General features: G+C 41.9%; 1 protein-coding gene across 1 annotated transcript in view; it reads left to right on the plus strand.

Annotated features, from left to right (window-relative positions):
- Positions 1-26395, plus strand: part of UNC13A (unc-13 homolog A) — a 271371-nt gene that overhangs the window by 238641 nt on the left and 6335 nt on the right. Inside the window, exon 41 of the mRNA XM_073543990.1 lies at positions 17739-17831. Within this exon, the coding sequence (XP_073400091.1) occupies positions 17739-17831 (93 nt within the window). The remainder of the gene's footprint in view (positions 1-17738; positions 17832-26395) is intronic.

Here is a 26395-nt window from a genome sequence, read left to right on the forward strand (position 1 = left end):
CTCAGCACTACACAGATCAGCTGTTTTCAGCCCTGGCTGCAGCCCAGATGGAAACAGTGAACAGAACCAAAAAGCACATCTCTTGTAGTGGCCATTCCGGGTACTGCAGATCATGGCTGTTTATTTACTATAGTTTTAACCTGAGCTACAGTACCTGGGAATGACTACTAAACAGTGAACAGGGTGTTAGGGTTGGAGGACTGGATTCAATAAAAATAAATAATAAAGTGCAATCGCTACCCGGGGTCCACCGTACAGAGATGTATAACTGCTGCTAGAGAACAATGGCGGAACTAAACAGTAAGCGATCACCTTAAACGCGCTGTGTTAAATGCCACGCATTGTGAACAGAACTCAGAGTACCCAGCTCAGTTAATGCACAGAGTGGTACTGCTAAAAGTAAGCAAGGTACTAAACGCTGATAGAGCTCGCTCTGTAGCTGTACTGTGCTAACCGCACACATGTAGGAGACATGCTAAGCCACGGGAAAGTTACCCAGTCCTAACCCTACCTGCCTACGTAAGTACTCTAGAGATTAGAGTGACACGTGCAGACAGAGTGGTAGGGTATCCACATACATACACCACAATTAAATTATACTAGCGCACCTGCGTGCGCCACTGAGAGCCTTTTAAACCCTAGGCTCCACCCCAAACACTCACGCCCAGTCGGCCGTGACATTGCCCGCTGGCCAATCTGGAGCTGCCACATCACCAGAGCAGCTAACATACGACTACCAATGAGCAGACGCCACATCACGGACATGCTCAGTAAGGTGATCTCTGGACTTAGACTCCAGAGCACAAGACAATGCCTGCATATCGCTGGTTACCATAGACTTGGATGGACAGCTAGCAGTAACAAAGCAATTACGATGAGCCTGAGCATGACGCTGGGACCAATGTAAGTGCTGAACAGCAGCCACCATGGCTGGTTCTGAATGGGAGACTGCAGAAGCAGATAATGCTTGGGATCTATCCTGTGCAGTGGGAGAATCCGAACACAGGACTGTGCTGTTCAGCTCCATTCGTTCTTGGCATCTGCCAAACCTAGAAATATCTGATTAGTAGGGGGTGCATGGTGTCAGACTCCCACATATCTGATTAACGATTTTAAACTAGAGGGGTTTTGTTGTTTCAGTAAACTATTGACCCCTGGCACAGTTCAGTGTAAGAAACTGTTCTCTGTTTGCCCTTACCAGGTCCATCACAGTATCTTTACCGTTCCTCTGGTCTCTGTCGCTTTTCCGTATCGCTCAGGTCATGTCAATAGCACTGCAGCCAATCACTGAGCAATATTTTACTGATACTAGAAAACACCTTTAGGGTTTGTGCACACTGAGTTTTTCAAATAGAGGTTGGAGCAGAAACTGGCTATGTGCACACAACATATTTTCCAGGCCGAATATATGGAAATATGGTTCAAAAGAGTGAAGATAGAAATTTCTATGTAAAAAGACTCGCTAATTTCTGTAGAATTCCAAAAAGGGTCCAAGGCACCAGAGAAAGTTCATATATGAAAAAAAAAAACTTTTATTCCATTCTTAAAATCACATAGCTATAATAACAATCTTTATTTTCATATAGTGCTAACATATTCCACAGTGCTTTACAGTTTGCACACATTGTCATCACTGTCCACGATGGGGCTCACAATCTAAATTCCCTCTCAGTATGTCTTTGGAGTGTGGGAGGAACCCACTCAAACACGGGGAGAACATGCAAATTCCTTGCAGATGTTGTCCTTGGTGGGATGCGAACACAGGACTCCAGCACTGCAAGGCTACAGCGCTAACCACTGAGCCACCATGCTGCCCTATGTACAACATTGAGGTAGACAAGGCAAACGTTTCAGCCAAAATTGGCCTTTTCCAAGCCAGAAAAAAAAATCTGGTTAAAAAAATACAGCTATAAAGTGCAGGTTACAATAATGAAGCTTTTTATATATCCGGGGAATGGGCTCCAACTCTTCCTCCTCCTCAGGGCCCATCTCAGTTGCCATGACAGCCATCTGATCATCACATTATCAAATCATTAAAGCATGATAAAATCAAGCACAACTACACACTTATATACATATGCTGTATCAAAGAGAAGATGGAGTATCATTCATACCAAAATGCCAAGAGTTCAAGAAGTAATGAATTACTCATATATATAATAATTATCAAAGTTATATACTGCTATACACCTAAAAAGGACCTTGTTATTGTAAGTTACCCAAATGCATACCTAAGGGAGGCTAGATCGCACTCTCACTCTAGTTAGGGATTCCCAGAATATGCAGCTCTGGCAAGAATTAAGAGACCAATCCCAAATGTTCAGTTTGTCTGATTTTTCTCTTTAGGCCGGCGTCACACACAACGATAAAAAAATCGGTCCAATTTTTAGGGACCAAAATCGGACAAATGTTTCATGAACAGTGATCCGTCTGTCATCCGAATTTCCTGCGATGATCCAATTTTATTCGCATCTAAGCATCCGTTTGACATCCGTCTGGCGATATTTTCTCGGAGGCTTGCAAAATGGACATATAATGGATCCCTGTGGCAGGTTGAAACCCAAAACGAAAGAATAGATATAGACACATAGAATACATATATATATATATATATATATATATACACATGTCATTGAGACACATATGTATATATATTTATAATTCAAATAGTTCTACATAGCTGAATACTCGCTGAAACATTTGCCGGCTTTTGTAAAATCATTCCCCAACCCGACATGAAATGACACATGGTTTGCATATGGTAAACCATGTCATTTCATGTTTTTTTTTTATATGTCTTACACTAGTAATTAGATGAGGGTTTGTGTGTAAAATTTGGGAGGTGTAGGTGTTAATTTAAGGGGTTAATTTGTTGTAAAAACTTGCGTGGGCTCCTGCGGTAATTTGTTAACCAGAGAGGTAAAGCAGGTGAGTGAGGGCAGATTTTAATAACCATGAGAGGGACCATTGTTTTTGGCCCCCCTAGCTACAAAAATCTGCCCCAGACACCCCAGAAATGGTGCATCTATAAGATGTGTCAATTCTGGCACTTATCCCCTCTATTCCCATTGCCCTGTAGCGGTGGCGAATGGGTTAATATAACAAAGGGTTAATGTCACCATTCAATTGTAAGGTGACAATAAGCCAATTAATAATGGAGAGGTGTCAATAAGACACCGATCCATTATTAACCCTATACTATAAAAGGGTTAAAAACCACATACAGACATTAATTTAAAAGTCTTTAAATGAAATAAAGACACCAAGTTTTTGACAGATTTTTATTACTCTGGTAATCCAAAATAAAACCATGACCTGCAAAAGAAATAACATAAAAAATCACCAATATCCTTACCTTTGATGTGGTGGTCTCTTAATTTTTGCCAGAGCTGTATACCAAAAACCTTCACACATTATGATAATCCAAAGAAGTACATCACCGTCATTCTCCAATCAGATAACTAAGGCGGGAAGAAGGGAGATACAATGGGTGTTGCCTTACCCCATACAAATAGACCGGGAGCAGGGCGTTTCAATATGACGTGACCACAGTCATGGGGTGGCATTTCAGTGCACCAACAAGTCATGTGACCAGCATATTTGCGCATCAGCACTAGGTCCATGTGACCACCATAGTTTATCACATCAGTTGGTCACCTGGATAGCTGTTATTGGGTCATGTAATATGTATCAAAATGGCGCTCATGTGACTACCACTTGGATACAGGCGTGTCGGATACGGGGATACATCCCGATTTATTAGGTTATCCATATTTCTATCACAGAGATACATCCTTAATTAGGGGAACTATGCCACTCCCCTTACCTTAACCACCGCAGGAAGATGTGCAGTAAAACATGTACAAATGCAGCCCAGATAATCACTGCCATGTAGAGAAAGGGAGGTGGGGCAGAATCCCATGCCCAAAATCCCACACAAAGGTAAGGATAGGGTGTTTGATGGAGTACAAAATAGTTTCTACAAATCAACATACGAATGTAGACGTCAATGGATAAAGCATAAATCCCACAATACATAAAAAAAATCTGTAAGGTTGATAGGTCCTGGGGTATTTAAAGAAAAAAACATAAGTAGACAAAAACAATTACATTCGGACTCTTTGTGACCCTGGTATACTCACAATCTCCATTGTCACCCAGAAAGCATAAAATAAATGACACAATTACTTATAAGTAAAATCAGAAAAACAAAATTGAAAAAAATAAATAAATAAAGGTAATAAATTGTAATCAAGATTCATCCTAATAGGAGTCAAAATTTTATAAAAAAAAATCTTCATTTTAAGTTTCAAAAATATATCACCCCCCAGGGTGTCTTAATAATGGGACCTTACCCCTTCAATCACTGTCAAGCGCTAAGTGCCACTTCAATAAAATGCTTGGGGACTGGTATTAAGTCAACCTTTTTTCAGCGTATCATAGATTTATGCTGACCTATATGGGCTAAGTGGTTTCGCACACGTGTTGTAATCCACATGGGCATGTTAAGAGGTATTTTACATAGTCAGAATTGCATGTGTAATATTTGTGAATTTCACACTTCTTCCCAGTTTTAGAATGTTGAAGGTGTCATCCTTAATCACATTGTTAAAAATGCAACAAGAAAGACATGGAAAGATCCTGTATCTAGGTGTAGACAGAAAAAGCTGTGTGTTCCTCTTCCCCCCTATATCAGCTCTAAGCAAAGTGTCAAGAATCGATCTGGGTTGACGATATGACATACAGTTGTTTGCAAAAGTGTTATGGATTTTTGAGAATTTGAATCAGTTCATGTAATGAAGATGCCTACAATTGTGAACATTTCTTTTTCTTCTTATGGTAAAGCAAACAACAAATAGAACAAAATGAGTGAAAACATCAGTGTGCATAAGTATTCACCCCCTAAAGTCAGTTCTAGTACTAAATAGAGTCTCTTTTTGCAACAATTACAATAGCAAGTCACTTTGGATAAGTCTCTGAGCTTTCCACATCATGCCACTGGGATTTTTGCTCATTAAAGGCAAAACTGCTCCAGCTCCTTCAAGTTAGATGGTTTCCTCTAGTGAACAGCAATCTTCAAGTCTGACCACAGATTCTCAATTAGATTAAGGTCTGAGCTTTGACTAGGCCACTCCAAAACATTTACACATTTTCCTTTAAATCACTTGAGTGTTGCTTTAGCAGTATGCTTTGGGTCATAGTCTTGTTGGAAGATGAACTTCCGCACCAGTCTCAAATCACTGACAGACTGAAACAGGTTTTTCTCAAGAATATTCCTGTATTCACACCATCCATCTTCCTCTCAACACTGACCTGTTTCTCTCTCCTTGCTGCTGAAAACCACCCCACAGCATGATGCTGCCACCATCATGTTTCACTGTGGTGATGGTGTTCTTGGGCTGATGAGCTGTGTTGGCCAAAAAGGTCAATTTTGGTCTCATCTGGCCGCAGCACCTTTCCTCAGACATTTGGCGAGTCTCCCACATGTCTTTTGGCAAACTCTTAAGAGTCTTAGAATTTTTGTATGTAAGTAAAAGCTTTTTTCTCCCCATTCTTCCTTAAAGGCCGCCTCTATGCAGTGTACAGCTTATTATGGTCGTATGGACAGATACTCCAGTCTCTGCTTGGTAACTCTGCAGCTCCTTCAGGGTTACCTTGGGTCTTTATGCTGCCTTTCTGATTATTGCCCTGCTTAATCAGGCAGAGAGTTTTGGTGAGCGACCCTCTCTTGCCAGGTTTGTTGTGGTACCATGTTCTTTCCATTTGAAGATAATAAATTTGATAGTTCTGCGGGGGAACATCAGAGATTGGGATATTTTTTATAACCCAACCCTGACTTGTACTGCTCATCAACTTTGTCCCTTGGTCTTCATGGTATTGTTCAGTTAGTGATGCCTATTGTTTAATGGTGTTGCAGCCTATGTGGCCTTTCAGAAAAGGTGTGTATATACTGATAGACCATATGACACTTAGGCTATGTGCAGACGCTGCAGATTCTGCTGCGGATCCGCTGCGGACTTGGCCTCTGCGGATCCGCAACAGTTCTGCAGACAGTGTACAGTACCATGTTAGTCTATGTGACTTACAATCCGCAGTGCACATGCTGCGGTTTTTCAACAGCAGAAAAGCTGCGGTTTTGAATCCGCAGAAAGAATTGACATATCAATTCTTTCTGCGGATTCTGCTGCGGTTTACCACCTATTCCATTGTCCAGGTGTCAAACTGCAGGCCAATCCGCAGGTAAAACCGCAGGTCATTTTACCTGCGGTTTTACCTGCGAATCTGCAGATACAAATCCACGGGTGAATCCGCAGCGTGTGCACATAGCCTTAGATTGCACACAGGTGGACTTCTTTCAATAAGCATGTGACTTATGAAGGTAATTGCTTGCACCAGACATTTTTAGGGGCTTCATAGCAAAAGGGGTGAATACATACGCACATGCCAATTTTTATTTAGTTTATCCCATAAATAAAATTTTAGTCTATATTTTTCTTACTTCACTTCACCAACTTAGACTATTTAGTGCTGATGCATCACACACAAATTGGATTGCAAAAATATTTAAACAGATTGTGATGTAACAAAATAGATAAAAAGCCAAGGGGTTAAATACTTTCGCAAGCCACTGTAATAAGTGGTTCCTGGAAGATGTGGGCTGTTGCTGATTTCTATCTTCAGGCTTTTGATCGTATTTTAACCATTTCGAGTCTCTAATTATGCCAAGGTTGTTTCAAAAGATGCCCAGAAGATGAACGGATGTATTTTGGAGTGTTTTGCCCTTGTTTTTGTTTAAGAAACCACTAGCGATTTCTTCATTGTTAAATGAAGTGGAAAAAAAAACTACATTGGAAAACAATAGCAGAAAAAAACATAACAAAACCATGGTAAAAATTTCCAAAAAAGTCTGCTGAAAAAATCCAAAAAAAAATGACACAAAAGATTTTTTCAAGAAAAATAACTGCAAAGTTTCTTCTCCTTGCCTGAGTTCAAAAGACGTTGTGTACACATAGGTAGTCAGCAGAAACTGAGTGGAAAGTCTCCAAGTCATCCTCAGAATCTCAAAGCTCCTCAAAAACTTGGAGCTTCCACTCAGTTTCTGCTCTGAAAGGGGCGGATCCGTTTTTTTCCCCCATAGACTTACATTAGTGGCGGATCTTGACTGACGGTCGGCCGTCCCATCCGTTTTTTGACGGATCCGCCAAGATTTTAGCATCTCCCGGGTGGATGAGACGGACCCTGCAACGTTTTTTTTCTTTGACAGACCACTATTTTGAAGTGCGCATGCCCGGAAGCTTTACTCCGGGAAGCATTTTAACCATGAAATGCCGTTCCAGGAGCGGCGAAAATCTCTCTCTCTGTCTCTCTCTCTATCTCTCTATCTCTTTTCCCAGACCGCGGTCCATTTAAATTTACCTCGCAAGACGACTCCAGCGGATCCGGCCAAAACACGAATCCGCTGACATCCGATTGGCGCGGATCCTTTTTTAACCGCTCTGACGGATTTGGCCTCCTGTAAAAGAGCGGAAATGTGAAACAGGCCTAAGCAAAAAGACTCCATGTGCACATAATCTTAAAGGAAAAACTGATACACTGTTTTCTGCCTCATGGTATCAGTTTTACCTGATGTGTTCCTTATATAAAGTAAAAATTAATTTATTTTATTCATGTTTTATGACTATAATGGGAGTTTAGTCAACTAGAATCATGACATTTCCATTTGATGCTTTTGAAAGCATGTTCCAGTAAATGTGATAGAACTGAAAAGCGGTCCAATTGATGATCTACAGACATTGAATAAAGCTAATCACTAGAGATGAACGAACCTTTTAAGGTTCTATTTGATTCGCCAAATATTTAGACGTTCGCCGAACATGTTCCCCGAACAATTCAATGAACGTACCCGAACCCCATTAAATTCAATGGGAGGTCAAACCAAACATATACACAACACCATAAGGAGTGACAAAAAGCTTCCCAAATACCTAAAATTAGGGGCAGACACCATGAAAAGTGGCATCAATTGACCCACAGTAGAAATTTGCAAATGGCACAACAGCAGTCAGCCATGGGCAATGCATGAGGTATCAGGGTCTGGGCCAGCATTTACAGCTTTGAATTGAAGTTTCAATGAGGACCTGGTGGTTAAGGAAGTGGTGTAAGCCTTTTTAGCTGGAAGACCTGATACCTCATGCAACACCTCTAAAAAAAATTTTTTCCAGCCACACTCAGCACAAATATCTGTTTCATACAGTATTATTGGTAGAATAATGTAAGTAAGACAACACAGGTAGTAGAGTGAAAGTAAATGCAGGCCTTACACAGGCAACCCACCAGATGGAGACCCAACTTGGAGTCTCCACATTTCAAAAAATTATTGTCACACACCACTAAAGTGGCATAAATTTCCACAGAGTAGAAACAGTATAATAGGCCTCTGACACAGCTTCCACTACAGGCAACCCACCAGATGTAAACCCAACTTCAAGTTTCCAAATTTAAAAAAATTGTCTGTAACATGAGCAGCAGTAGCCACAGCAAGCTCAGAAGCCATGACAAAGGTGTCACAGACTGCAATAGCGTGAGATAAATGCATGACATAAAAAACAACACCATTGCCTAGTCTGTCCAGTCTGCTACAGGGGTGCAAAAGTTATTGGAAATCCATGACATTCATGTTTATGAAAGTTAGGCGGTCTACACTTACAGGTGACAACCTGACGCGCTTATCTGTCAGTACACCACCAGCAGCGTTGAAGACACGTTCTGAGAGGACACTGGCTGCTGGGCATGACAAAACCTCGAAGGAGTGACAGGCGAGGTCAGGCCACTCTTCCATTTTTGAAGACCAAAATGCAAAAGGGTCCAAACCTTCCTGATGGCATTAATAATGAGCTCCAGATACTCCTGCACCATTCTCTCCAGTTGTTCATGTATCAGACTTGTACTCTGTTCTGCTGTGCACGGGCTGGTCTAAAAAATGTGCGAAACGACTCACAGAAATTGCTTATGCCACTTACACTGCTGCTGCTAATGTTTTGGCGATGACGCCTTGACGTTCCCGGGATTAGATGCCTAGAACTGCAATGCACACTGTGTGCCTCACTGCGGTCTTGGGGACAGTCACTCTTAAGATTGTCAACAAGTGTGTTTTGATACTCCAGCGTCCCTATCCAGGGGGAAAGCATCTGGCTAAATTTACTCTAAATTTATCGTGGATATAACAGAGTGGCAATTCAGTCAGCACTCTTTCTAATCCTAAAAATACGGGCATCATGTTGAAGGTAGTGCAGCAAGAAAGCGCTCATGTGTTAAGCGCTTCCATGAGGTCCAAGTTCATGGTGTGTTGTTCGCGGGATACCACTCAAGGTTGCTTCCTCCATCCCCTCCCTCCAACCATGGAAATAGAGAGGGAATCATTATCCTCTTAATCTCCTGACTGTTGCATCTTCCTCCTCGTCCTCCTCCATTTGTTCCTCAGCTCCTGCACCTTTACTAACAGTTTGACTGGTACCGTGAGCCCCCTCGATCGCTGTAAGCCACTCTCCCATAGCCACCCGTCTGTGCGACGACAGTTCAGAACTTTGAGACATTGTTATCCCTTCTGCATTCTCCTCTGCTTCCACCTCCTCACACAGAATGTTCAAAGTGTGTTCCAGCATGTAGATGACTGGAGGAATAGTGATGCTGATGACTGCATCCTCAGCGCTAACCATCTTAGTTGCCATTTCAAAACTGTGCAGAAGGGTGCAGAGGTCCTTCATCTGTGCCCACTCCGCAAGTGTGAATTGCACAACGTCCATACTGTGTTGGCCCAGGCTATGCAAAAGGACATATTGCACCAGGGCTCGCTGCTACCACAGTCGCTGTAATATGTGCAGAGTGTAATTCCATCGTGTCGAAACATCGCAAATCAAACGGTTAACCGGTTGGCCGAAAAACCTCTGTAGCGATGTAAGTTGATTACCTGTGGGGTGCAATCATCGGATGTGAGCACACAGCGACTCTGCTTTCTGCAGCAGCGCATTCAGGCCGTGATCGTGGCAGAGAAATTGCTGTACCACCTGGCTGAGGACGTGAGCCATGCAAGGAACATGTGTGGGGATGCCCAGGCGTAGGGTTTGCTCACACACACACAGCCTTCCCTGGCTACAGGTTCAGTGGATACAGTCATTGCTCTAACTTGGCCTGGATAGCTGTCCACAACCTATGAGCTATATGATAGTGATCTCAAAGGCATATTAATTTTAACACTGCCTGATTGTGGTGAGCCATGGCTGCATGGTACGGAGGTGGCGAGGATTCTATCTGCACTGTTGGAACGTGTGTCTGATTAAGGGAAAAGTTGAGGGCACAAGTGGAGGCCCTAGAGGAGGCGAAGGAGCCAGAAGCAGTGGAGGATGTATAAGATACAGAGGTTTGTCCTGCAAGCCTTGGGGATTCAAAGACTTGTGGAGCACCCCCTGACTGCCTGCCCCCACAGCCACCACAGTCACCCAGTGCCCAATCACCGAGATGTAACGACCCTGCCCTTGATTGCTCATCCAGGAGTTGAAATACACCCTGACAGACATAGATTTTTTCAGGGAATGGGTGGTGTTGTCTGCTACATTCTGGTGTAGCACAGGCACATCTTTCTTAGAGAAGTTATGGAGACTAGGCAACTGGTACTGGGGAACTGCTATGGCCATCAACTTTCTGAAACAATTTATATCCACCAGGCGGAAAGGCAGCATTTCCAAGGCCAACAGTTTGTAGATGGTGGAGTTCAAGCTCTTAGCTTTGGCATGTGTAGGAGGAAACTTTTTTACGTGACTACAACTGCAGGACCTACGGCTGGCTGCTGTGCTGTTAGAGGGTGAAGAACAGGACAAACTGCTGGACTGTGAGTGAGGTGGAGATGGAGATGTTATGGTGGATTGAGAGCGATTTGTTGTGCTTGGTGACACAAAAACAGCAGGTCTGTCCACTTCCATAACAGCTGACGGGCTCTCACTCACCCAGACTGTAGGGGGTAAACAAGTGGAGTTTCTGCAGCTGTAGACCTGTGTGAGAAGACTTGGCACGGTGACGGAGAAGGAAGAAGCAGCAGATGTCGTTGATAGGTCGGCCGGTGGTTGGCGAAGCCCACTAGTCAGCATTTTAGTGCAGTGAGATTCCCACACTAAGGCATATTGATCGTGCATGTGCTGTGTCATACATGTAATTTTCAAATTATTGCAATGTTTGCCTCTACTGAGTTTTTTTTTTTTTAATTTGGCAAATAACTTGAGTTGGGTCATCCTCTGCATTCTCAAAAAAGGCCCAGGCTAGGCAACCCTTGCTGCCCCTGCTAACTGCACACTCACGACTAGTGCTAGCCACTGCCAGAGTTGGGTCTGAGGATGCAGTGCTTGTCATGTTGCATCACTGCGTGTTTGTATGGGAAGCCACAATGTAACCTTCTCGTCTTCCTCCTCCTCCTCATCCTTTGCAGAGCTACTCAGCTGCATACTTTTGGGTTCACACCAAGAGGGATCTACAACCTCATAGTCATCCTCTCTGTTCTCACACTCCTCACCCTGAGAGTCACTCTCCTCCTCTTCCTGCCCTGACACCACTGTATAGTCCACTTGTGCCTTTAGTATCTGAGTATCAACAGGATCACCTCCACCCCTGGTTGTTAACATCTGGTGATGAGGGTCTGGATTCTGCTCGAACCCTACTTCGTCCGTCCTCGGATCCAACATGCAAAAATTTTAGATCATCGGTGCAGATGCTTTCCTCCGCTGGATTCTGTGAAATTTGTGACATGGGGGAAACAAGGGTGATAGGGGTACCACCTCTGGGGATTTTACTGTGTGTGATGGTAAGGTGGAGGTGGAGGAAGAGGAGGAAAGTCCACTTGTTGCAGCACTTGCCAACCACTGGAGAACATACTCTTTCTGAGCCTCATCTACAAGGCATAGTGCTGTGCAGCTGCCTAAGAAAGGGAGTGGAGTAGCCCATCCAGTAACAGATGTTGTCAGTGGTCTTTGGATAGGACGAGACGTTGTTTGTTCAGTTGAGCTTTCATTAACATTAACACCCAACCCACATTCACGTCAAACACCAAACATATTCTCCCTTTCACTACGACCTCGCTTTTTCCCACTCATGTTGTATGTACCCTTCCCCTCTTGTAACCTGCTGTTTCACAATCTTAGCCCCACACCTGTCAGTCACCTGTCACTAAATGAACAATAACTATTTATTTTCTTAGATATTGTGCCTGAACAACACTGTTATACCTAACGATTTTGTGGAAGGAAATGTGGCCTTCGGATTTCTCACTGAACAGTTTTGTCACAAACGATTTGGATTACCAAATTGAGCCTCCTGGCTGTACTCCAATATTAGGCCTAATGATTCTTAAGTGGAAATCTGGCCTTCTGATTTCTCACTGAAATGCAGGTTTATCACAAACGATTTGGATTAGCAAATTGGACCTCCTGCATGCACGCCAATATTAGGTTTAATGATTTTTAAGTGGAAATCTGGCCTTCTGATTTCTCACTAAAACACAGTTGAATCACAAATGATTTGGATTAGCTGCACCCCAATATTAGGCCTAACATTTTTTAAGTGGAAATCTGGCCTTCTGAGTCCTCACTGAAACGATTTGGATTAGCAAATTGGGCCTCGTGAGACTGCCACACAGTTTTAGCACAATCTAGTTAGATGCTGTAAGATCGATTTCAAACAGGATAGCATCCTATCTAGCTAACTGACAAGTTCACCTGCAGCACTAGCAGGAGCGCCTTCTCTGCACTGTGACACTGAGAACATGGAGTAGCAAAACAAGATGTACGCTTTTTATATGGACAGGGACATGTGACTTCGGCAGCCAATTACAGAAGACTTTGTGTCATGATGTTGTGGATGGTTTCTGTGCCCTGATTGGCTGCCGGAATGTACACACATTAAACTATTAAAGGAAAATAAATAAATAAGAAAGGAAAAACAAAGATTACGCTCCGCAGCTCCTCTGACCTTGACCCCCCCCATCACAGGCGTCCCCCCATCCTCCCCACTCATCATACAGAATCACTATCCTAGCCTAAGTCATAACAAAAGCATTAGTGGACACGAGATTATTTACCGAACTGTAATAAATGAAAACCTGGCACTCAACTTAATGTTTAGTGAGACAATTTATTGTAGTACCAGAAAACGTTTCGATCAGTATAGACCTTCATCAGTTACGTGCTAGTATGTTTGAATGCAGTTTAGAGGCGGGCGCTTTTTATGATTCTCTTTGGTAAAGCCGGTAATCAGATAATCAGAATGGTGCTGTAACACAGAAAAATCTTAACAGTGGGCGGTATAAGCGCAGCCTGGTCCTCCTGGACGCGGGTGTGCATTCAAACATACTAGCACGTAACTGATGAAGGTCTATATTGACCGAAACGTTTTCTGGTACTACAATAAATTGTCTCACTAAGCGTTAAGTTGAGTGCCAGGTTTTCATTTATTACAAATGGTTTGGGAACCTAACTTGGCACCATTACAGTAGTGCACACGGTGTTTTCTCCTATTTACCGAACTGTGACCGAATTTTGCCAACTTTGAGTAAGAACACGAACATGAATCCAAATGTGCTACGTTCATGCCGAATTTGAGATTGGCGAACGTTTTCCGAACAAGTTCGCTCATCTTTGCTTAATAAGATCAACATATCCAGGTATTTCTGGCAATAGTCCGCTAGGCTAAACATGGTAGATTTTTGATGTTTGTTCATGTTGCCTACACTCAAAAATTAAAGCAGATTTTTCAATTTAGCTGGAACTATGTGAGCATATGCTAGAATCATGGTACAATTGTAATGTCAGATTCATATTTATATATTTATTAAAATTGTGATGGGCTCATGGAAAATGTCTTTTTTTCAACTTGTTATTTAAATGTTGCAATTGCTCCATATACAGTATAAAGCAGATGGAAACTCATCCCCTTTATAGACATTTTTTTTTCACCCATGTTGATTTTTTAAGCCAATTCTGAGCTGCACCAGAGATAGTTTTCAGAAACTTCTAGATACATATTCCCCAGTATGCCTTGTTTTCTGCTTTACTTAGTAGATTTGATTGAGCAAATATTTCTCTGCACAAAGCATAACCATTGTAATTATTCCTAATAGTATCATTTTCATGAGTACACTATTCCTTTATATGTTTTTGATGTTGTATGCTGCCAACCCATTGTGGTGTATTTCATGTCTAAACCTCAATTTCAAGTCAAGTAGTATCTTTTATCATTGCCATCATAAATGTATTAGTGCCAATCAACATTAGATAAATATTTTTAGATATTTTTACCAGGTGGTGGATATTTATTGCTTTCTTAAAGAGGATCTTTCACCAGATTTGTCATATTGAACCGGACACAAGTTGTAAACGTGTCTGGTTCTTTTTTTATTATTTTGCTTCACTATTTAGGAGATTTTACCAATCAAAGTCCAAGTGGATGTTATGTGACAGTTTCTACTGGGAGTGTGTACTTCTCCCTGTATAATACTGGGCAATCAAAAGGAGAGAGCAACACTCAAATTTTATTTGTTTTAGGGCGGTGACCAAAGTAGGACAAGTGACAGCAACACCACCCCACAGCTTCTGTTACCACCCTCAAACAAATTGTGATATGGTGGTGGCTCTGGTGTCACTTACAGTGCTTCTATTACCTCCCTTGATGACAATTTGTTTCAGGGAAAGAGACTGTGGTGTTAGAAGCAGTGATTGTGACATTGGCAACTGAAGATATGGTCACTGCTCAATCATCTCTACTGAACCAGGATGTTATCAGGGGATGGTGGTGACAGCAGCTATGGTAAGTGACTTCAGCACCACCACCACCTGGTGTCCTGATAAAAGGAGCGATGCAGAGGAGTGCGTGCAGTACAAGCATCCTGTGACATCCACAAAAGTGGTTAGGGCTCAAATATAGGTATATATCAAGGGATTTTGTGTTTTAAGTGGATGTAACCCTCAATACAAAACTATATGGAAGGTTCCAAATAGTTTGAATCCTTAACATTTGTTTAGATGTGTATTTATGTTACTGTATATACAAATTATCTATGTTGTGAGAGTATGAGTATATGATGTACCTTAATTTCTCATATAACCTGGAAAACATATTAAAATATAGTCTTATTTTTATGCTAGTGCTAAATAATTTCCTTTATACATTTACATAATAAAAGAGGGAATAAAAACAAACGAAAAAAAATGGAAAAATGTCCAATGATGAAATACTTTATTTTATTAGAATATAGTTAAAATTAATGAAAATCAGGGGAGGCCAATGCCAAAATAAAGGCACACCCTGGGGACAACAGTAATTACTCAATATCAATACATCACAAAGAATATCTCACAATGTTAAAAAATAATAAATAATAAATAATAAATAATAATAACAAGTGTCAATACAATATCTTTGTGTAAAACAGCCAAAATACATCACATAAAGTGTAGTCAAAAAGACTGTGCAAAGGACTAGATAGATATATACACATCAATATATAGCCACAATAAAGTGCATAGCAGATTAAACTAAAAATAAAAAATAAATAATAAATAAATTGCCACACATAAAGTGCAATGTGCAATGTGCAACGGTAATGAAGTGAATCAATAAGTAATTTAAGTGAAGTGATAAAACAATGAATAGAATTGCGAGCACAATGTGGATACCTTTCAGCTGCTTTAGTCCCCGGGATGTGCCAGCCCCGACGCGCGTTTCGGCGTACCTCCTGACGAAGGTACGCCGAAACGCGCGTCGGGGCTGGCACATCCCGGGGACTAAAGCAGCTGAAAGGTATCCACATTGTGCTCGCAATTCTATTCATTGTTTTATCACTTCATTTAAATTACTTATTGATTCACTTCATTACCGTTGCACATTGCACATTGCACTTTATGTGTGGCAATTTATTTATTATTTATTTTTTATTTTTAGTTTAATCTGCTATGCACTTTATTGTGGCTATATATTGATGTGTATATATCTATCTAGTCCTTTGCACAGTCTTTTTGACTACACTTTATGTGATGTATTTTGGCTGTTTTACACAAAGATATTGTATTGACACTTGTTATTATTTATTTATTATTTATTATTTATTATTTTTTAACATTGTGAGATATTCTTTGTGATGTATTGATATTGAGTAATTACTGTTGTCCCCAGGGTGTGCCTTTATTTTGGCATTGGCCTCCCCTGATTTTCATTAATTTTAACTATATTCTAATAAAATAAAGTATTTCATCATTGGACATTTTTTCGGTTTTTTTCGTTTGTTTTTATTCTATTATCCGAGTTGTCCTTTATATTTCCATGGGTGCATTATTATGATTTTAGGTTAACTTATTATTATATATTGCACTTCCCTTGAGTCATTTATTTTAATAATAAAAAAGGGAGTAAGACATTCTTGCACTTGAATAATGCAGTATGTTTTTGTATCATGAACCTAATCGGTCTGGGCAGAGTATGTAAAGCTCCTCTCCTTTCCTCTCTTCCTATATCCCTCTGCACCTTCATCCTCATACCTCTTCCATATTTTGCTTTTTCCCATTCTTTATCCCAAAGTCCATGGTGGAAAAGGTATTAGGTTTACTCTTAGTGAAGAGATTTATCCAGAAAAGGGTATGTCTTTGGTGCGAAGGCTTTTGGAAGCATGTCATATCCTGCTCTGTCAATAGTCAGTTTACTCAAATTTACTACCAGTTAGAGCTACTTTTCCAGCTAATGAGCAGTAGTACGGGGAAAGCATGGACAAACTCCAGTCCCACTTGTCAGGATATGCTATACTCATTGTTATCTTTTACATATGTTTCGTTCTCTAAATTTAAAAAGAAAAAAATTAAGTAGATGAGTATTTGCTGACCACTCCATGCATTAAAATAAATTAAAATAACTGGGAATGTGGCATGGGGCATGCCGTGTAGCTGCTTCATTTTTAAGTTAAATTGATATGCCTGCTTCTACCATTATGTTTACCTGTATAAGTGGGACTGAAGTGCTAACTCTTCTGGTGGTAACACCATATAGCACGTTCTTGGACTCCGTTTTACCCACACTGAATGTGGTATCGCCTTGCAAAACTTCACAAGATGGCCCTTTGCCTGTAAAAAGCATGCACTGCATCAGAATGCCCTATTACAATCAAAACTTGCCAGTTAACTGCTTTATCACTCTTAAAATCGTTTTTTTCAATTATTAAAACTCTATATATGGTAGTATTTAGGTTTAGTTTATATGCTACAGAGGTAAATGGTAAGAAAGTGAAAAAGAGACTACATGATGGTGAGTATGTCAGAGCTCAAGCAGTGAACATCGGCTTTCTTCGGAGGGTTATCTTAACAAATGCTTATGAATTAACACTAAATGCAATAATATTAAAATGCATGTTGCACTTGGAAAGCATGGTATACAGTGGCCCTATAGCATATCATAAGCATTAACTGCTGGACTTGGGTTACAAACAAAATAGTAACACAATTCCTTAGAAGTTAAAACACTCCTCAGAATGAATGACTGCTGGCAGGACAAAAATTAGAACAAGTCCATTATATTTTTATGAAAATACAAGAAAATTGCAGAATGGTCTCACTGTTCAGAGGCCAGTCATACCCTGCCAGCAGTTGTACTCAAGAATTTTGCTGGGATCTCAAATCAAAGGCTTTGATTTAATTATCAGTGCTTTTTATTTCTAGGATCTGGTGTGGACGACTCAGTCGGAGAAGTTTCTATCCATGTTGAGTTGTTTACACACCCTGGAACAGGAGAGCACAAGATCAGTGTCAAAGGTAAAATATATGACTGAAAGGAAAATTAGGCACTATGACGAAATTAGAAACTAATTGCATGGACTCTTTTTTTTTTAGACTGTGTAAGCTGCCTGAGCGAGGTAGTTGTGAGCGAGCTGCTACTTCTGCTCTCTCTGGCATCCTACAGACAAAACGTGTCCCAGTCCTGGTGTACTGCTCTGCGTGGGGTACATCACACTTACTTGTGGCCCATAGGCCATTACTGGCTGCAGGCTTTCATCTTCCAGAATCTTCGGAGCAAGCAATCCAGGGCACACTGAATTTGTTCAAACAGTCAAACTTTTACTTGACGGCTTTCGGTAATTATAATCAGGCATATAGGATAGGGCCCAACAGGTTACAGTGTTTCCCACAGGTACCCGACATAACTTCAGCCCTTGTTCTCGGTATGGGTAGAGCATCCCTCTTGCTAACTCCTTTTCCCCTCGAAATTCTTCACCACAAGCAGTACACCCAGATTCCATCACCTCCCACCTCTGAGAGTTTGAGTCCATCCCCTGCAGCTCAGCAGGCTTAGTGCGCCCAAGGGCCCTGACATCCATCTCGACCACTACTGCCACTTCTCCACACTTTCTATAACTGCCCTTGATACTTCTTGGACTTGGCACCAACTCTCAGTTCCCCCTCCCTAATCTGAGCCAGCCATTACAGTTAACCCTGTCTAGGCTAATCTGCCCCAGAGGGTTTTGCTTTCAGATAGCATGCATTACTATAAAATACATTTAAACATTGGGGTGTCAGAGAGTAGAGCACCCTCTCCATCACTCCTACAACTGTGCTTTTTTTTCTAATGATAGGTACAAATTGCAGTTAGGAACATACAGTATGTTAAGTGTCACTGTTTTACATATATATCACCTGGCAATAACTGGAAAAGAAATTAAAAACCTTGGATCCCAATCCCACACAATTTTGAAAGTCCAATTTGTCATCCATCCTGCCAAAGTAAATTTGCATTTTGGTGAATAATAATGTACAAGAAAAGTCATCTCCTGAATGCCAATGTAGTTGACATTGCAACTACAGGACAGTGTTTCCCAAACTCCATTTCTCACGGCCCCCCACAGATCTTATTTTCAGGATTTGCTTAGTAGTGCACAGTTTCTGATGTCTTGATGATAATTCCATCAACTTTACAATACTGAGAAAATCCTAAAAACCTGATCTGTTGGGCGCCATGACTACTGGAGTTTGGGAAACATTGGACTATAACTTTTATTTAGTTTTCCATGATACAGAAAACATATGTTATGGTATTGTATTGAGAACCTATGGCTCATTCAGTTAGCAGCATTCATGACACTATAGCCTCGGACTCCTCTGTCAATCAAGGAGGGTAGGGCAGTGCAGGGCATTAAAAACTGAAGAAGAGCAATAGACCTCAAGTGCAATGTTGAGAGTGGGGCATATTGCATATTGATGCACTTGCAATCCATCTCTCTTCTTCAATTTTTAATGCCCTGCATTGCCCTACTCTCCTCTCCTCTCTAATTTGCATATAAAAAGCGTAATTATTCTGCTATAGAGCAATGGCTTGGGACCAAAGAGGTGATGTTTTAATTGTTTAACCTTGACCAAAAAAAATACCACTAACGCTCATTGTCACACTAAATTGCTACTGACAGGTTTTAGCCTACGTGTTGAAATTGCTTGACTCCTACCTTTAACCAGTTTTTAAAGTGTGACGCATGCCTCATACAGCCAGCGTCTGCATGTAACACAAGAACCAATCAGAGCTAGGCTACAATCCCCAACTCCGGTCCTCAACAGCCACCAACAAATCATGTTTTCAGAAAACATGACCTGTTGGTGGCTTTTATGACATGTTGACTCTTGAGAACTGGAATTGGGGAACACTGATATAGATCAAGCAAATAGTAGACAATCAAAGGTTCAGGTACACCAAGGGGAATAAGAAAAAGGAAAAAAAAAACTTGAAAATATAAAAAAAATAAAAACATGAATTCAAATCAAGATATTTAATAAATAGAAAAAATAAAAATATTCAGTATTGCCACATACGTAAGTCTAATCTATCAAAATATATATTTTTTTGTCCCATATTGTAAAAACTGTAAAGCAAAAATCCCTTACATAGCTCTGTTAAAGTAAAAATAAAAAAGATATGGGTCTCAAAAAATGGCAACACAAAGCAATTTTTTTTACAAATTTAACATTTTTCACCACTAAAATAATAAAAACTATACATGTTTGGTATTACCTTAATCATACTGACCTACAATGACCGCCGTCAAAACAAAAAAAAAAACAATGTTCAAATTTCATTTTTTTCCCATATCACCATTGTTTTTCCATTATATGTAAACTATATGGTAAAGTTAATGTTGCCATTGATATCTACTATTTGACCTGCAAAAAGCAAGCCCTCATACAGCATATGATTGATGGAAAAATTAAAGTTAGCTGAAAAAACAAATAAAAAAAAGGAGCACCAGCTGAAGAGCACAGTGAGTCCACACGGGGAGATGGTGAGTTAAAGGATTGAAGCTCCACTTACTTTGTAGGGGGAAGAAAGATTCCTATCCCCCCTTCTTCCAGGTCAGCCTTTCCTTTTTGAACATAGAACAATGCAGTGCAAGTTAAACCATATACCGGACTGATTGTCAATCCAGCAAGAGACTCACAGAATTAATTTAATGGATAAAAAAAACCTTTACAACGTAATAACAAATAAAAAAACAAAGCCAAATCTACCAGTTTCATTTTTCCCCTTCATCAGGATAGAAAAATAAAAGTTATGACTCTTAAAAGAAGGATTATTAGCGGAACACGGCACTCAGAGTGTGAGAGGAAGGTGCCCAAGTCTGGTATCCAACCAATCATATAGAATTTGCAACAACTTGGCACTCAAATCGTAAAGAGATTTGAACAGATCCTTTATTTTATCTGCATCCAAAAAAAACTTGAACGTTTTCAGTCCCACAATGGACCTTCATCAGAATAAAGTTCTCATAGAAGATTTCTATATAAGAAGCTGTAAGAGAGAGCCCATGCACTGATGGGTCAGTGGTACTAGACGGATATCCTGTAAAACTGAATGTCTCAGAATCATCAAACTGAGTAATAGGGCATCCGACAGTAATGATACATGCTGGAAGGGCACTGTAGGATAATTAGCTAGGGAAAACACCTTCCTTGGGTGATCTGAAGTAGTGAATAGAAATCCTGCCAGCGTCCTGACACAAACACAGATGGCAATTCTCCTTAACTCCCTGGACCGGTGACAAGCGTGTTCCTCGAGCAACCCTTTTGCTAGATTCACTGGTGCTGAATCAAAAGCTGATCCTTGGGTTAGATTGAGGGACAGTCCACAATTTAAACTCTCTCCAGCGCTACTCTCATGCAACACGCTTGCCATCAATATAAGCGCAGGATTTCTATTCACTACTTCAGATCACCCAGGGAAGGCTATATTTTAACACATCACTGTGAATCCAGTTTGTCAGTGAAGAAGCAACATTATTGTGTTCATGTGATGTGATATACCAACACAAAGTAACAAGTATTTGTGAAGTGTACAAAAAATGATACAGGATTTTCTAATTATTTTAAAATATATATACAGTATATATAAATTATATTATGAATTTGTATTCAGCCCTTCTGAGTTTATGGGAGCAGCCGGCGCATGCTCAGTAACTAGCGGTGACGTCACCGCTCATCACTGAATGCGCTCTGGTCCATTCATTCCCCAGTCAGTTACAGTTGGGAGCGGCTGTATTAGCAGTGCTCCGACTGTAAATGTATTAACCCCCAAGATGGGTTTACGCCGTGGGACGTGACTGAGCGCCTGACAGGTAATGTATATTGTTGGTTCATTATGGTAACCTTTTTTCAGAAGATTGTGGGCTTCGCAAAGGAATTAGCTCATAGAAAAAATTACTAATTTAAAAAATTCCTTTATTAACAATTTATTAAAAAATTCTTAGAGAAAAAATTGAAACCAAAGACACCTTAGATGCTAAACACACTTCATTATAGTCCAGCCTATGCAAAAAAAATTTTTTCTTTGTTATCAATCCTAGGTAGTGGATACTGGTTCAGTTGTCCCTATTGGGCCCTATGACCAGCCCCTACCTATCAGCGGAGGTTGGCACCCTCTTGGAACGCAAATGGCGGCCCCCGCTCCACGGCGGCTCTCCCTACTTGCCCTATTCAAGTCCTATCAAACTGATGATCAAGATAGGAAAGGACAAAAACAATGGCCTGTTTGCCTAAATCATCAATAAGGCAATCCCAATAAAACACCCTGCACCATAAATCACCAACACTACGAACCAGAAAAAGCGGGGGTACAACCAGTAGCTGAAAAGTCAAATTACTTAATGGGGTATAACTAGGATAAAGCGGTTCTAGCAGTCCCTAATTAGGTAGTCCCTACCTGACAGCAGAGCTTTTTCACCCTAAATTTTACTGGTGCCCCCACTCCGCGTCGGCTGTCCCCTGATGACCTTTACAATTCTACCCTGTATCCAAAGTTGCAATTGGGGAAGATTAAGAAAACGGTCCTAAACCAGACAAAGGGACTTCTGATAACAAAAAAATCCCCTGAAAAAAACAAAAAGAAGACACACAATTAAGTTTAAGAAAAATGAGGGATAGTTTATGAGCCGGACATTTGTCAAATTTACTGACACAAAAAAGTGATGATGGCCTTATAGTCCTACATAAATAGACATACAGATCAACGACTTATAAGGTCTCTAATTATAGACACATCCCCTCTCATATGGACATACCGATACCATAATGTCTCATGTCTCTAATTTCCCTCATATTGCACCATACCCAAAAGAAAGGGGGTAATAATTGTTGGTCAGTATATAACAGAATAAGATAACTTAACTCAATGCTGGCTATATCTCATCACACCTCAAATGTTAAGGCAAAGGGGGGATAATGGAAGAGACGAACGTTTATCAAATTTACTATAAATCAAATAGTGACCTCCTCATAATCCTATAATATGAACCTTATCAACTTATGGGGTCTCTGCTTGAATATAAGCACATCCGCTCGCCAATATGTAAATCGATACCACCATCAATCATGTCAAGTGAATGATCAGCCAGCATATAACAAGTAAAAAACACTTAGCTCAATGCTATTTAGATCCCATCACGCCACGACGCGTTTCCCTCCCACAGAAGGAGTTCCTCAGGAGGCTCATGATATTATTATATGCTCCCTCCGAGCATCAGATAGAGCGCCTGGTTGCAGGTGTCCAGCATATAATAGTATGATGAGCCTCCTGAGGAACTCCTCCTGTGGGAGGGAAACGTGTCGAGGCGTGATGGGATCTAAATAGCATTGAGCTAAGTGTTTTTTACTTGTTATATGCTGGCTGATCATTCACTTTTGGGCATAGTGCAATATGTAGATGGCTAATGACATGATTGATGGTGGTATCGATTTACATATTGGGGAGCGGGTGTGATTATATTCAAGCAGAGACCCCATAAGTTGACTGTTAGGAGTGTAGAGACTGGCTCAGGGGAGTGCAGGAGGTCTCCACGTTCCCGATCCCTATCGCAGGGCCCTCCATCGTATCAGTTTCCCTGGTGTTGCCCTTTATTATTTAAATTCGCCCTGCTGGAGGCGGTGTATCCAGATACGTGTGTAATTCTGAAATTCGCCTGCTGGAGGCGGTGTATCCGGCTGCACGTTATATTATTTAAATTCGCCTACGGTGTATCCAGGGTCACGTGTGCCATAGAAATTCGCCCTGCTGGAGGCAGTGTGTCCAGTCACACGTTGACCATCACATTATCACCAACCCAACATTTTTCTCTTGTGAGCCATGGGCCAAGTTCAGACCAGTGAGCAGTTGCTGCTGGCCCTGAGATTAGTGAGGAGCTGCATGATGTGTTTCAGCAGCACCTGCAGCGGAATTATGGGTCTGAGGCCTACCCTCTGCCTCAACTAGAGGGTCCATATATGGCTTTGGCGAGGATGTGCTGTGGAGTCCCTGCTGGGAAGCAGGACTTGCTTATACAGGCAGACGTACCCAGGCAGGTGGGTGGAATTGGTGTCCCCAAGGTGAAGGGGTATGTCCCTGTAGTGAGCAGACTAATGATTTAGTCCAGGGCACTGACGCCGAAACTTCTGTACTGTCATAGAAGCCGTGCCCCCCTGGTCGTGTGAAGGAAGACGACCTGGGAGTGTATATTTCCTCCTCGCCCTCAGAAGGTACTATGTCAGCAGAGGTGATGGTTGGCGAGGTACCTGAGGGCATACCGGTGCTTTTGAACAGTGGAGCTGAAGTCAGGCTGGTGGATGCTCAGTTTGTCCAGGTTGTCCAGACTCATAGTCTGAGGTGTAAGACGCTGGACAAACCCATAAGCGTCCAGGTCATTAACTCTGTCCCACTGAGCCATGGGGGGGTTAAACCAAGTCGTAGAAGACATTGAGCTGCATAGCGGACATCAGGATGTGTCCCAGCCATACTACGTCTTGGAGGGAAATCCAGCACCTATCGTTGTGTGCCCCCCTTGGTCTAAAAAACACAACCCGGTCTTAGATTGGCGGACTAGGGAAGTAGTCAGCTGGGAGCAGTCGTGTGAGGGCTGCTGCCTAGGGGCTACTGTCTCTGCCATCTCTCTACAAACGTCCCCTTCCTCTCTAGTGGTAGCAGCTGAGGTGCTGCAGGAGAGTAGGGGCAAGGCTCAACCCTCGCCATTAGCCAACCCTGAGAGGCACAGACCTCGTAGTAGGAGGGGTTGGAGGGTGGTGTTTCCCTTGGTGAATTGTGGGGATGTGAGTGTGCTGACACAGGGGGACACCTCTGTTGTCAGTTCCAGAGAGAGTTCACCGTGTTGTGACAAACGAATGTGTGGCAATAAATGTTCAGGTCCGGACATGTGTGTGAACGAGCATGTATGGGTGGCCACCAAAAACATCCAGTGAAAGTGTGCTGCGGGGGTCTGGAATTCTCAGGTGATCGGGCCGTATCTGGTGTCGGCTGTCCAGGGCCCGGAGACTTACCAGCTGGAGTTACCCACATACTTGCCCATACACCTCTCGTTCCCCATATCGGCACTTTGGAGATGGGTGGTGCCTCCGGAACATACATTGCCAATACCAGCGGTGCTTGTTTGTCATAAACCTGAAGTGCAAGTAGTTACTGGGGTGAACTCTGGACCGGGGCATCCCCGCTGTAGGTGGTTCCCTGATGAGGAGCGGTCTTGAGGGTCCAGAGGCCCCTCATTGAGGGTGGGTACTGTCATGATCCAGGTTGGATTATGACAGATAAATACACAAGTAACCTTTTTTTTCTTTAAGCTGGTTTCAGTTCTAGTTTTGCCCCCAGTGGCCGTTAGGGTCATTGCACTCTGGTTACTTTAGTTTAGTGCACATGATTATGAAGCAGGTGTGATTGCTGGCTCTTACCTATAAAAGAGTGTCAGGTGGTTGCAATCACTGTTGGTGATATTGGTCATTTCAACCATCCTTGGTGGAGGAGCTAGAGAGAGTTCGTGGTAGCTCAGTCAGAGTCCTGGGGTGGAAGGAGTCGCAGAGGGGATTTCCTTGCAGCTCTGACAGAGTTTGGTGGCAGCTATTCAGGAGGAAGGCTGCATTCTGGTGGTGGACTCTGTTGCTGGGAGCAAGAGCAACAGAGCAAAGCTAAGTGGTGTTATCCCTGTTTGTACCTTTCCTTTTGTGTGTTTCAGTGCAGTGGTGGGATTAGTTTCTGCACCGTCCATTTCATTAGAAAGGGCTAGGTGCAGGGCGAGCTAGGGTTCTTAGGTTCCAGCTCGGCGACAGGTGCAGAGCCTGTATAGGGACTGTTAGGAGTGTAGAGACTGGCTCAGGGGAGTGCAGGAGGTCTCCACGTCCCCGTTCCCTATCGCAGGGCCCTCCATTGTATCAGTTTCCCTGGTGTTTCCCTTTATTATTTAAATTCGCCCTGCTGGAGGCGGTGTATCCAGATACATATGTTATACTGAAATTCGCCTGCTGGAGGCGGTGTATCCGTCTGCACGTTATATTATTTAAATTTGCCTACTGGAGGCGGTGTATCCAGGGTCACGTGTGCCATAGAAATTCGCCCTGCTGGAAGCGGTGTGTCCAGTCACACGTTGACCATCACACTGTTACATAACTAATTTATATTTATCGTAAAAAAGTTTTTGTTTTTTTTTTCGCAAAGGAATTACCAGTGTAATAATGATTATAAAAATGTGCGTGTTGTATTCTTTCATTAAAATAATTTATTCTTATTGTGTGTGTGTTTATTTTTCCCTTTATTTACTGTAGGATTAGTAATGGATCGGTGTCTTATTGACACCTCTCCATTACTAATCCGGGCTTAATGTCACCTTAGAATACAAAGGTGGCATTAACCCCTTTATTACCCCACTTGCCACTGCTACAGGGCAAGTGGGAAGAACCAGGCAAAGCTCCAGATTAGGCGCATCTAATAGATGCGCCCTTTTTGGGCAGCTGAGGGCTGCTGTTTTTAGGCTGGGGGGGCCAAGATCAGTGGCCCCTTTCCAGCCTGAGAATATCAGCCCTCAGCTGTC

Source organism: Dendrobates tinctorius, unplaced genomic scaffold, assembly GCF_039654945.1.
Source record: "Dendrobates tinctorius isolate UK_male_01 unplaced genomic scaffold, ASM3965494v1 ptg000011l, whole genome shotgun sequence".
NCBI lineage: Eukaryota > Metazoa > Chordata > Amphibia > Anura > Dendrobatidae > Dendrobates > Dendrobates tinctorius.